A 12,524-nucleotide genomic window follows, 5' to 3' on the forward strand; every position below is an offset into this window, starting at 1 on the left:
TCTCTCAGCCTACACTACCTCATGAGGGTTGTCATTTTGAAGTTAGCATAGAGGAGGAGAGAACAATTTGATAAGCTGCTTTGAGTCCTGATTAGGGGGGGAAGATGGGTGTCCATAAAATATACAATAAATATCTTTTATTATTATTATTATTATTATATTTATATACCACCCTCCCCGAAGGCTCAGGGCGGTTTACAGGGAACAGGAAAAGATACAAATAACATATGGTAGCCGGTGATAACAGTAATACTATTATAACAACAGCAACTTAACATGATCACAACAATAACATTAGAAAATGGTGGAATTGCAAATCATTCTTTATTATTGGCTGAAAATGTTGAAGTCAGACTCCTCGAACTGAAATGTGTTCCTAGGTGAAGATCTTACCAGAGGTGGAACAAACTGAGCTCTGATTAAAGGAACCAGAGAACTCTTGAAAACAGCACAGGCAGTCATTGTTGTTGTTTTTTTAAAAAATGTATACATCAATTAGGCTCCCCTCATGCTTGCATTATTACTTGCATAAATGCTAGGCTGTAATCTTGGTTCTGGTGAAGAGATAACAGGTGTGCCTCAAATTGCCAGGTCAATGCACTTTATCAATTTTTGCTTAATAAATGCCAAGATCCTTCGTGTTTACGTGCCAGCCATGAAAAGCAACTGCCTCCGGTAGAATGGAAATGGAAAGAGATTGGCACCGCAGAGAGAACACCATGTTTCCTAGCTAAATGTTAGCGCAACATCTTCAAACACCTGCTTCTTCATCCCATTGCCAAGAAATCTGATTAGCAGCAGAGCAGAGGACCCTATGCTGAGCTTAATAGAGACTATCTGCACTAGCAACTCCCAAAATAACTATGCGCAACCACAATTAAATGTCAAAAGTTTTTTCCCCTTGAAATAAGAGGCAATAGAAGTCACGTTAAGCGGTCCTGTGAAGGGCATCTTGCCTGAGGGCTCCTCATAGCTGGCATTAGCTGCTTCCTCAGGAATGTGTCTGATGCCATGGTTATCGAACCATCTGAAGTGATACCCCACCCCTTGGAAGATTTCAGTAAGATGTCCATGTATATAACCAACCAGTTAGATGTTTTAAAAGCGAGATGGAAATAACTGATGAACTGTCTCCATCTGTTTGTGTGTTTACACATATGTGTTTGTATATATATACACATATACATACACACACATGCCCAGTCTGCTGTGACATTCACTTGTCAGTAGATTTCAGTGCCTGCATTAGCTGATACTATGGTATAATTATTAAATACATGTATGGCACTGGAAAAAAGATTGGCAACTGTTCTAACTACTACATCATGAAAGGCAGAATGATGTAGTGGTTCAGAGCGCCAAACCAGGCTTAATCCTCCACATGAAGCCTGCTGGGTGATCTTAGGCCAGTCACAGGCCAGCTTCAGACTGCCTTTGTATTCCGTTTTAGTACCGGATTGCTAATGTGTTTTTTTCCTGTCATTTCAGACATACCCACTTTAGTAACCAGCTGCTAGTGGAATTTAATTGCCTGTTCATAACCAACACACTTGCATCAGTTTAACAAAGCATGGTTGAGCCACTTTTGAGGGAAATTAATTTCTTCCATTTTCTACCCCTTCTGAATCATTGTTCTGTTTAGAATGTCCATAGCACTTCCCATAATGGCCCTTTTTCCCCTCCCTTTTTCCCCTCACAATTTACCATGGATTTTAAAAAAGTGTTCTAACTTGAATGCTATAGCACTAAACCAATATAGCACTCCAGGGCCCATTCTGCACATATTGGATAATGAAGTTTCAATGCATTTTTGCGGCTGGATTTCCCTGTGCAGAACAGGATAATCCACTTCTAAATTGCACTAGAAGTGCATTATCCAACATGTGCAGAAAGGGCCCAGTGCTATAACAGCACTGTTCAGATGCCTGGACTCCATTGACTCAGTGAAGTCTAGGCATCTGCATGGTGCCACTATAGCATTTTAGTGTTCTATCAGTTTAGCACTATAGAGCTCAATTTAGAACATTAAAAAAAATTGAGGGAGATCATGCAGTGAAAAAGGTTGGGAGGAGGAAGTGGTACTGTTTGAAATCACCATAGTGCTTCAGAAATGGCTCATTAACAGAAGTAAATTCATAGTATTAAATCTTTGCCCTGTATTGCTTTACTTGAAATCAAGCCATTTGTGCTGGTGATGTGAAAATCATCTCTTAGAACTCTCACTCACCCTCCCCCACCTGACAAGGTGTCTGCTGTGGGGAGGAGAAGGTAAGGCAGTTTTAAGCCACTTTGAGACTCCTTAGGATAGAGAAAAGTGGGGTATAAAATCCAACTCTTCCTCGTCTTCTTTTTCACAGTATCCTAAGCATACAGGGCTTCTTTTTTTAACTGAAAAATGTATGTTCCAGGAAAAGGATGTTACCCCAGATATCAGACTGTTGATGAAAGTGAGAAATGCATCATGCCAAATGGACTCTTTGACACTGTTTATGTCTGCAAAGACTACCTCTTCCATCACTGACTTTTTTCTTGCTCTGACCCTCTGCAACACTGTGGTGGTCTCCACAGCAACTGATCCAAGACAAAGGGTAATCTCGTTTTAGCTGTACTATTTGTAAAAGATTAAAAAAAAAAAAGAAAGCCAGAAAAGGCACTGAATTCAGCAAAAGGGTTGAAAGCTTAATGCTGACAACTATCTAGGAGGCCAAAAGAAAAAGCAACCTGTTTTATAATTGTATTGTGGGGAGTTGGCCTCCAGTAATTCCAGCATTTGTCTATCTTTACATGTCTCTGCCTATCTTCTTGCTTTGGTGGTCCAAAGCAACATGCTAATTTAAAACTGAAACAGTATTCTCCTCTATTTCTTGATTATAGCTGCAAACATCAGTTGATTAATTAGCATGATTAGATGACTAAAGTCTTAATTGTGGATTAAAAGCACTGTGGTTCATCAAGCTAGTTACCACCTTTCCAGAGCAATCTCTATGCTATGAAGAGTACCTTTGCTTGTGCAAAGGAATAAAGGTAAAGGTAAAGGTATCCTCTGTGCAAGCACCGGGTCATGTCTGACCCTTGGGGTGACGCCCTCTAGCGTTTTCTTGGCAGACTCAATACGGGGTGGTTTGCCAGTGCCTTCCCCAGTCATTACCGTTTACCCCCCAGCAAGCTGGGTACTCATTTTACCGACCTCGGAAGGATGGAAGGCTGAGTCAACCTTGAGCTGGCTGCTGGGATCGAACTCCCAGCCTCATGGGCAGAGCTTCAGACTGCATGTCTGATGCCTTACCACTCTGCACCACAAGAGGCAAAGGAATATAGAGCTCAAATTGGGGGGAAATAAATATTTTCAGCCATCTTAGTCACTTCATCATTACTTTATGGAAGATTGTTTGGTACAAGAGGAATAAGCTAGGAGTCCTCCGTCATTCTGCCAAGACTGTGTTTTTTGAAATCATGCCTAGAGGACAGAGGCCCATGGGAGTAGCAAAGCCTGTCAAACCAGGCTCAGAAGTCATAAGCTGGCAGACCTAAGGCTTTCAATACTGCCAATGTTACAGATTTGACAAGAATGGTACAAGGGCCAAAGTACTACTGAGCTACTGAGATTTCCATGCATAATGTTTCTGCATTCATATTTTTTTAAGTCAGACCATGGTTGGGACTAGTGCTGTGGGGCAGGGGTAGGGAGGGATTAAGCCTTCTCTCCAATGCCGTTTTCCTAGCCACAAAAAATAAACATACATTTATCCTGCCTGTTTGTCCGGAGGGCAAACTACACTCTTCCCTAAATCTACTGTAGTTTAGGCCTAAGAATGGGAGTTCTGGGGCTGTATCCTATAGACACTCTGCTAATAGACGAGCAAACTTGTCTAGTTCACTTCCGCCCAGGAAAGCACTTACTCAGTATATGTATTTCCATCTGCTTACTTAATTAACTTACCCAACTAGCTAGTTGAAAGCCAAATCCTAGAGAGCCACTGCCAGTCTGAGTACAGTACTGACTTTGATGCCCACTATCCTGAATCACTAGGAAATAGCTTCATATGTTCGTTGACTTCCGCCATTCAGAAAACTTTGAGTGACAGCCTCATTCTGTGTGTGTGCACGTGGTTTTGTATGTGACAAGATTATCTAACAATTCATTCAATCATCCCAGTACATTCACAGATTAAAAGGACTTTCAGCCTATGTCTTCTCCTCCAGTACTAAGGATATGAACCAGAAAGCCCCATGCATTATCTAGATGTCAGTTGAACAAGCTCCTTATTGTAACTGGCGCCATCTCCTGGTGGCTGTTTAATTCATCACGAGTGCGGTTGCAGTGCGCTGGAAATGCTCTGGTGGTTTGAAGACAGCCTTGCTCTCAATAATTTCAGCTCTGATTAATCCAAGCTCCCTCTTTCCTCTGAAGGTTACAACTCCGCCCCTGACCAAACCATCAGGAATTTCCCTGGAGAGAATCCACCAGCTGTTCCAGCGGCTAAAGCTGGCAAGCCTCTCCCAGTCTTTCACATCAACTCAGTCGTGTTCAGACACAGGAGACAGTTTCAGCACAGAAAGCACCAGAGTCTGTGCCAGTTCCAATGCACAAAATTATTTTCCCACCCAAAGCTGCTCAACCCTAACAGATGATGACAGTTTTCAAGAAGACTCAATAATCCGGGGAGAGGCCTCTGGGGCCAGTGCCACCAGTTTGCATGAGATCTGCGAGACAGATCCCCAGGGGCCTTTGCAGCCAGGATTCTGTTACGAGGCCGAAAGCCCAGATGAAGCCGCTCTTGTCCATGCTGCCCGTGCATACCACTTTACATTAGTGTCCAGAACCACTGACCAGGTGGCTGTGAGATTGCCAGAAGGGACCCTCCTGACTTTTGACCTCTTGTATACTTTGGGATTTGACTCCAATAGGAAAAGAATGTCTGTGGTGGTGAGGCATCCCCTGACCAAGGAGATTATTGTCTATACCAAGGGGGCTGACTCTGTCATAATGGACTTATTGGAAGACCCTGCCAGAGGTAACTTGGGCATTAAACAATGAACTGTTGACAAAACATTGCTTGCTCTGCATGAATTATGGATCCAATCTGCAAGGTTATAATGAAAGCACAAGAGTTAGTTCTCCGAGTGCCACAGCTGAGAGCAAAGAAATGGCAGTTTGTTTAATTGGAGAGTGCTCAGAATGTAGAACAGCCTAATTAAGATTCAGAGGTAGCCTACATGGATATTTCTATGTACTGTACAGTAATGGCACGAGAATCTTCCATGTTATGCTGCCAAAACAGGAAGGAAGATAGGCATTTTTATCTAACTATGGACAGTTAAGTCACTTTGCACCATTAAGAGTTGACATCATGTTGATTTCAGTTTGCGTTTATTTGTGGCAAAGACAGATGCAATGTAAAAAACAAAGCTCGGAGCCAATTGTTCCTCACTTTGCATCTTTGCTGGCTCACCCTGCCCACCCAGATTCAAGCAAGCCTTTTTTAAAGCTTAATAGTGCTTTTATGTATTCATCTATCCATTCACTGCTTTATTATTTTAAAAAGTAAACTTTAAAAACTACACATATTTGCTTTGGGATTTAGGATTAAGAGACTGTTTTTGACATCAGGTACAGCTAGCTATTGCACATTTGCAGCATTGTTTTGCTTTTCCAAAGAGTGTGCATCTGGAGAGAAAAGGTACATTTAGAAAGAACACTGTGAGCCAGCATCCAAGACAGACTCACTATACCACAGAAAGGTGATGTCTCTGATTTTGCATCCAGCTACATTTATGCATCCTAGTGGGCACACAACACATATATAGGTTTGGGAAAAGATTATTGCAGTATTAGAAGTATGCCAATAAGACTAGGGGTGAGCATGGACCAGAAAATTCAGGTTAGGGGATGAGGGGAAGCTTCTAAGCTGGGGGAAGTGAAATAGCACACTAAAATGACTCCCCAGTCTGAGTGGGGAGAGAAGAAATGTCCCCACTCTGTTCAGACTGGGCACCTAGGAAACTTCTGCTCCGTGGCCCCCCCAGAGCCCGAAAAATAGCCAGGCAGCCCAGCAGACCCTGTCAAACAGCTGATCAGCTTGGGGGTCTGCTGGGGGGGGGGCAGCCTAAGATCAGACTGGGAGACAGGAGGTAGCAGCCCACCACTGCCTGGGTTAGGGCTGGCTCTCTTTGCAGTTCAGTTTAAACTTCAGCTGCAAGAAGGGCCTGTCTGGGATTAACAGCCATTTCAACACACTGGTTCCTTTCCCTCATTTCAAGTCATTTCAGCATGCATGTTCACTTCTCCCCCACTTCGAAAGGGAGGGAAGACACCGGGTTTGGCTGTTAGTCATGGATGCTCAGGAGCAGGACTAAGCATCATTCTTCCTGTGTTTCACAGCTACCATAGCTATGGAAAAAAGGATAAGGAAAGTAAAAGTTCAGACACAGAAACATCTAGATTGGTATGCACGAGATGGCCTGAGAACTCTGTGCATAGCTAAGAAGGTAAGAAGCAGTTATCTGCTATTTTAGCTTGAAAATGTTAAATAATTTTTTGCTTGAGAAAAAAGAAAGCTGAGACAGATATTTCAAATCAGTTCCCCTGTGGAAAGCTGGTTCCATATCTTCATTCATAGACTTGTTTCCTATTCCTTTTTATCTCCTTCCACTGAATTATCTGAAAATTAAGTTAAATGGACCAATACTCTTATCCAGCCTTTTTTTCCATTTTAGGTTGTGATTATCATAGCTTTTAAAATATTTTCAAATTCTCTTATTTTTCTATGATACATTGTATCTATATACTTATTTTTATCCCAACCTTCTTTTGAGGCACTCAAAGCGGTGTACATGAATCTCTCCTCCCCTACCTTATCCTCACCACAACACAGGGCTGAAGCAGAATGACTCTCCCAAGATTACTCAGGGAACATCATGACTACCAGGGGATTTGAACCTTGAACTAACTGTCACACTACACTGCTAATTCCATACTCCGTTTAGGGCGATTAACAGTTATTTAAATTGTCTGAAACCTTAACAGTTATTTAATTTGTTTGAAACCTGTGGCTATTTTCCCATAAAGGCCTGCAGGAACATTTTAACTGTTTAATTAAACTATTTATACTCTCATACTTTAGCCATGCCACTTTTTGACAAAGTGATTTCTGGAGTCTGTGACAAAGTACGCAAATGAGCTGGGAGTCAGGTGAGGTGCCTGGTCTTCCGTTCAGCACTCAGGCCCAGTTCCAGGTTCTGTAGGTCCTTAGACAGCATGATTTCCTGTGGTCCCGTGGTGCCCCTCTATATTTGTAGAGAGTGAAATGCACCCCCACCCTATGCAGTGTTCCCCCTTCGAGGAAGTTACATATATGCATAAGTCTCATTCCTAAATTTGGGTAAAGGTATCTAGGAACAAAATATTTCAGTCAGCTACATTTCCTCTCAGAATACATAACATGCTTTGTTTATCTCATACTTGGGCAATGGACCTCTGAAGGCATTGAGCCCTGGGTAAATAACCCGTTTGCCCACTCTATAAAGCAGCCTTTCCATGCTTCAAAATAGCTCATGGGTCATGTTTAGGGCCAGTCCTGGGTTGAGGAGAAGCAACAAGGGGAGAAGTTGGTCATCATCATCTCATGACACAGAAGGCAGTAAGCAGACCCTCTCCCTCCTTGACCTGCATATTCTGATTGCTTCCTTAGCAGAAAACCATGTTTTTGCCAGCACATCCAGAACAGCAAACTATGGTTTGAACCAATTCAGAATTGAAGACTATAGACAAGCAATGTTTTCTATTTGTTTTAAACAGTAGGTATAAGTAATAGTTTGTCAGTTCAGCTGTCATGGCAAAATATAGCTTCCTGTGAACCAAGAAGGGAAGAAAGAAATTCCAGTCCATGAAGGGAGGGATGAATGTAGCAACTTGAAGCTGATTTATGTAATCCTGAGTCACCTAATGATTTCTGATCATATAGCATAGTAGTTGGTGTGCAACCCATCCCATTCATGCATTAACAGGTCTTAAGAATAATATGTTGTTAGGTGTGAAGTTGTGTCTGACCCATTGCAACCCCGTGGACAATGATCTTCCAGGCCTTCCTGTCCTCTACCATTCCCCGGAGTAATTTAAGCTCACACCAACTGCTTCAGTGACTCCATCCAGCCACCTCATTCTCTATCGTCCCCTTCTTCTTTTGCCCTCAATCACTGCCAGCATTAGGCTTTTCTCCAGGGATTCCTTCCTTCTTATGAGGTGTCCATTGCTCAATGCCTTCAGAGGTCCATTGGCTAAGTATGAGATAAACAAAGCATGTTATGTATTCTGAGAGGGAATGTAAGAATAATACATGTGACATCTAAACCAACAGAAATGTTTAGCAACCCAGCATGCTGCTGAAACGCATGGTAACTTCACTTCCTGAAATCTTATGTATTTGTTGTAGGTCTTAAGTGAAGATGACTTTCAGAAATGGACCAACTTCCGTCGTGAGGCAGAAACAGCAATTGAAAACAGAGAGGAGCTATTAATGGAGACAGCACAACATCTAGAGACTAAACTCACTTTACTAGGTATCTTCTAAAAATATGTATTTAGGATTCAAGAATAATTCACCATCTTTCTGGTAATTGTGCCACAAATAAAGCTCACAACATGAAATAATGCTCCGTTGTGCAGTGTACTCGATTTGTGTGATACACCATGCCATGCTGTGGTTTTGTCTCTGAGATGCTGAGATACAGACCAGGCAGCAGTGAGTGGCCAAAGAATGCAGGCCTGACTCCGTCCATCACGAAGGACGTGGGCTCCCTCATTCCTCTCAAAGAGCACCCTAACTCTCTGCTGTCTGTTCTACTTGGGGCATCCATAGTGCAGGCTGGCCATCCATGACTTTTTAAGATAGGACCTGGATTTCATATAAAGTAATCACTACTAATATCCAGCTCTTGATCTCTAGTAGAAGAGATGTTATTACACTTTCAGTTATTAATTCAATTTAGTGTTCATTTAGCTTTCTGGTCTTCCTTTTGGAACATCCAGTGCAAGCAATTATCACCTTTCACCTTCCTGTGAAGAGATGAGGAACTGATCCGTTTAGTAAACGTCTTTCAATTAAACTGTTCAACTTTGAGTTAAGGCCTGTGCCTTTCTTGTGATTATATGATCTTTATAAAGATACAAGTCATGGTTCAGAGGGGTATTGGAAGAAGATGCCACAGCACTACTTGTCCAGGTGCAATCACTGGCACAAGCTGTCTGCATAATGAGCTGGTTACGAACTAAATTCTGCAGTTTAGGTTTCCCACACAAGAGTTCCCACACAGGAGCTTCAAAGTGCACAGGAGCCAAGCCAAACTACTAGCGCCCTACCTGGCCCCGGAACACCTAGCCACAGTGATCCATGCGACGGTCACCTCTAGACTGGACTTTTGTAACTCGCTCTACGCAGGCCTGCCATTAGCCCTGACCCGGAAACTACAACTAGTTCAAAATGCAGCAGCCAGGATCCTCACGCTGTGGAGGTCCCATATCCGGCCTATTCTCCATCAGCTGCAATGGTTACCAGTTGAATTCCGGATCAGACTAAAGGTTCTGGTAATTACCTTCAAGGCCATATGCGATCAGGGCCCAGTGTACCTGAGGGACCGCCTCCCCGCCTATGCCCCCAAAAGAGCTCTTCGCTCTACAGCCTCCAATCAGCTAAGGATCCCTGGCCCTAAAGAAGTCCGTCTGGTCTCGACCAGGGCCAGAGCATTCTCTGTTCTGGCCCCCACCTGGTGGAACGAGCTCCCAGAGGAGATCAGGGCCCTGACGGAGCTTAAACAGTTCCGCAGGGCCTGCAAAAAGGAGCTCCTCCACCAGGCATTTGGCCGAGACCAGGCGCAATCTACAGCGACCAAGGGCCCCTGCTCCCCCCCACCCCCCCTCAGAATTCAATCAATAAGCCACCCCCCTCAGAATCCCATCAACAAGCCCTGGACCTGTTTGTATTACGACTATTTATTGTTATACTGTGTTGTGTTTGGTTGCAATTGTTGGTTATCGATGTACATGTTCTACAGACTGTTCTATGTATGGTTCTCTGTTGTAATGTAAACCGCCCTGAGCCTCCGGGGAGGGCGGTATAGAAGTATGATAAATAAAATAAATAAATAAAATAAAATAAAGTGCGAAGTATTTCCAGTGGATACTGAAGACTATTCTACACAGAGAGGAGGCTCTATGGAGTTCTGCTGCACTATGGCTTGGTCACCTCCCTGCTGTACATTATGATAATTCAGCTATCGACACAACATAAAATTAATATCCCTTTGTTCATCTTTGGTGGAATGGGGACATTTGCGATTTCAAATTAAATTCAGTCCTGGGGTTGCTTCATTACATAGCAATTTGTTAGTAGTCATGCAAATGTTGCCTGTGTGGTGTATATGGAAAGAAATAAGGTATTAACTTTCTTTCCTGTGTCTTTTATTGCTTTGTTTTATTCAGGGTGTTATTGGCGAATCCAATAGCACTATGGTGAAAGAACAGCATCTAGTTGTGCACTCTGTCTCACCCACATCCATCCACAGGAAACATTTATCTCATCCTTGTTTCTTTATCTGTTTTCATTAGGAGCAACTGGGATTGAGGATCGTTTGCAAGATGGTGTCCCGGATACAATTGCTGCATTCAGAGAGGCTGGGATCCAGATCTGGGTGCTGACTGGAGATAAGCAGGAAACTGCAGTCAACATTGCTTATTCTTGCAAACTTCTGGGCCAAGGAGACACTGTCTTTACCATTAATACTGAAAGCAAGGTAGGGACTTAACATCAGTAGGTGGAGTCCAAGTTCCCACAAATGGATTCATGGAAGCAGATCTTCCCTAGCTTCTCCTCCACCAGAATCCTACTTAGACACACACAAAAAAACACTGTTGAGGATTAGGGCATCATACCGTGGGGGAGGCTGCAGCAAGAAGAGGAAATTTCTCTTCCATGAGCATCTACTCTGTTCACAAAGCTTGCTCCTCTCACACAAGAGCATGTCCCCCAAGTTCTCCTTCTTTCTGCAGCCCTCTGCACTACATTGCATACTGTTTGGGAGGACATTTCAATCTGCAGTGGTGGTTTTGAGAGGGGCTCCATTCAAGGAAATTAGAGGCAATTCATTATAATTAATTTGTGCATGCAATTCCTCCCTTTTAGTCCTACACAAAAAGATAAAAACTCATGCCACATTAGGCTTTGGAAAATAATCTCGTGAAGAAAAGAAGAGCTTTATTTATATGTATCCCAGTTTACACTACCTAAAGGTGGCCCAAAGTTATAGTGACCAGATATCCCATTTTGGGCGGGACTATCCCGACTTCAAAGGCTTTGTGCCTTTGTGTCCCGCGGCATTTCTAAAATGTCGCGCCTGCCCTGGCCTCTCCCCCCCCCCCACTGGAGGTGGTGGTTGGCTGGCTGGCTGGCTGAGCCAGCAGCTGCCACCGCCTTGGCTGCAGAGCAGAGCATGGAGGAGCTGGCCCCAGACACTCCCACCCCATTGTCAGGCGCCCTTCCCCCATCCTCAAGTCAAAAGCACTCTCAGCTGGCCCCACTCCTCGCCTAGCTTCAGGCTAGGGGACGCACGCAGCCCTCCTCCCCCTCCCTCCACCATCCCCTTCCCCCCGCAGCAGTGCGGCGAAGTCCACTCTGCCACTGGCGGCCGAGGCTAGAGGCCATGCGCTCTGAGCATACATCCCTGCTGGCCTCTCCCAGCTAGCGCAGTGGTGCCCTCTGTTCCCCGCCCCCCGTCTCCGAGAGCAGTCCGGAGCTGAGGTGGGTGGGGGTGAGAGGCAGGAGTGACCATCCGCAAACTCCACGGACTCCATGGACTCTGCCGTTATAACTTTTTACTACCTTGCCTAATTCGCAGCATGGGGCTTGGTGGCGCGGGTGGCAGGGTGAGACAAGGTGGCGGAGGAGCTGAGCAGCATGCCAGCTGGGATGAGGCGTGAGGCCAGGCAGCTGCCTCTGCCCCGCTCCCCATTTTGCTCTGGTCAGCTGGCCAGAGAAAAGCCAAAGGCAAGCCGGGCGACAGGCAAACAAGGCAGGCGTTGCTGGGGCCGAAACATGCCGGGGCTGCTCCCTCTTCCTGCCGAGCCTGAGCTCCTCTCTTGCGGCCAGTTGGGAAGAGGAAGCAGGTGGTCAAACCAGGGTGAAGGCGCCAGGAAGAGAGCACCCCCACTGCCGCTACCGCACAAGAGCCGCCCCCCGCTGCCGCCCCCCCCAGTGTCCCGCTTCAGCTTCCTCACAATCTGGTCACCTTACCCAAAGCGGTTTACAAGCACCTTTTCCTTCCTCTACCCACAACAGACATCCTGTGAGATAGTTGGGGCTGAGAGAGCTCTAACAGAACAGGTCCATGAGATCAGTTCTAAGAGAACTGTAACTAGCCCAAAATCATGCAGCTGGCTATATGTGAAGGAGTGGGGAATCAAACCCAGTTCTCCAGATCAGAGTTCTTAACCACTACACCATGCTGCACTGAACCAGAATTAAGAATGCAAG

The 12,524-nt window shown here is 44.6% G+C and overlaps 1 protein-coding gene across 3 annotated transcripts in view; it reads left to right on the forward strand.

The window, feature by feature from the left end:
- Positions 1-12,524, forward strand: part of ATP10B (ATPase phospholipid transporting 10B (putative)) — a 187,511-nt gene that overhangs the window by 154,870 nt on the left and 20,117 nt on the right. For all 3 annotated transcript variants that reach the window (XM_077327217.1, XM_077327215.1, XM_077327216.1), the window contains 5 exons: positions 2,409-2,588; positions 4,412-5,015; positions 6,383-6,489; positions 8,433-8,559; positions 10,604-10,788. In XM_077327217.1, coding sequence (XP_077183332.1) covers positions 2,409-2,588; positions 4,412-5,015; positions 6,383-6,489; positions 8,433-8,559; positions 10,604-10,788 — 1,203 coding nt within the window. The remainder of the gene's footprint in view (positions 1-2,408; positions 2,589-4,411; positions 5,016-6,382; positions 6,490-8,432; positions 8,560-10,603; positions 10,789-12,524) is intronic.

Source organism: Paroedura picta, chromosome 3 (assembly GCF_049243985.1).
Source record: "Paroedura picta isolate Pp20150507F chromosome 3, Ppicta_v3.0, whole genome shotgun sequence".
In the NCBI taxonomy this organism is placed as follows: Eukaryota; Metazoa; Chordata; class Lepidosauria; order Squamata; family Gekkonidae; genus Paroedura; species Paroedura picta.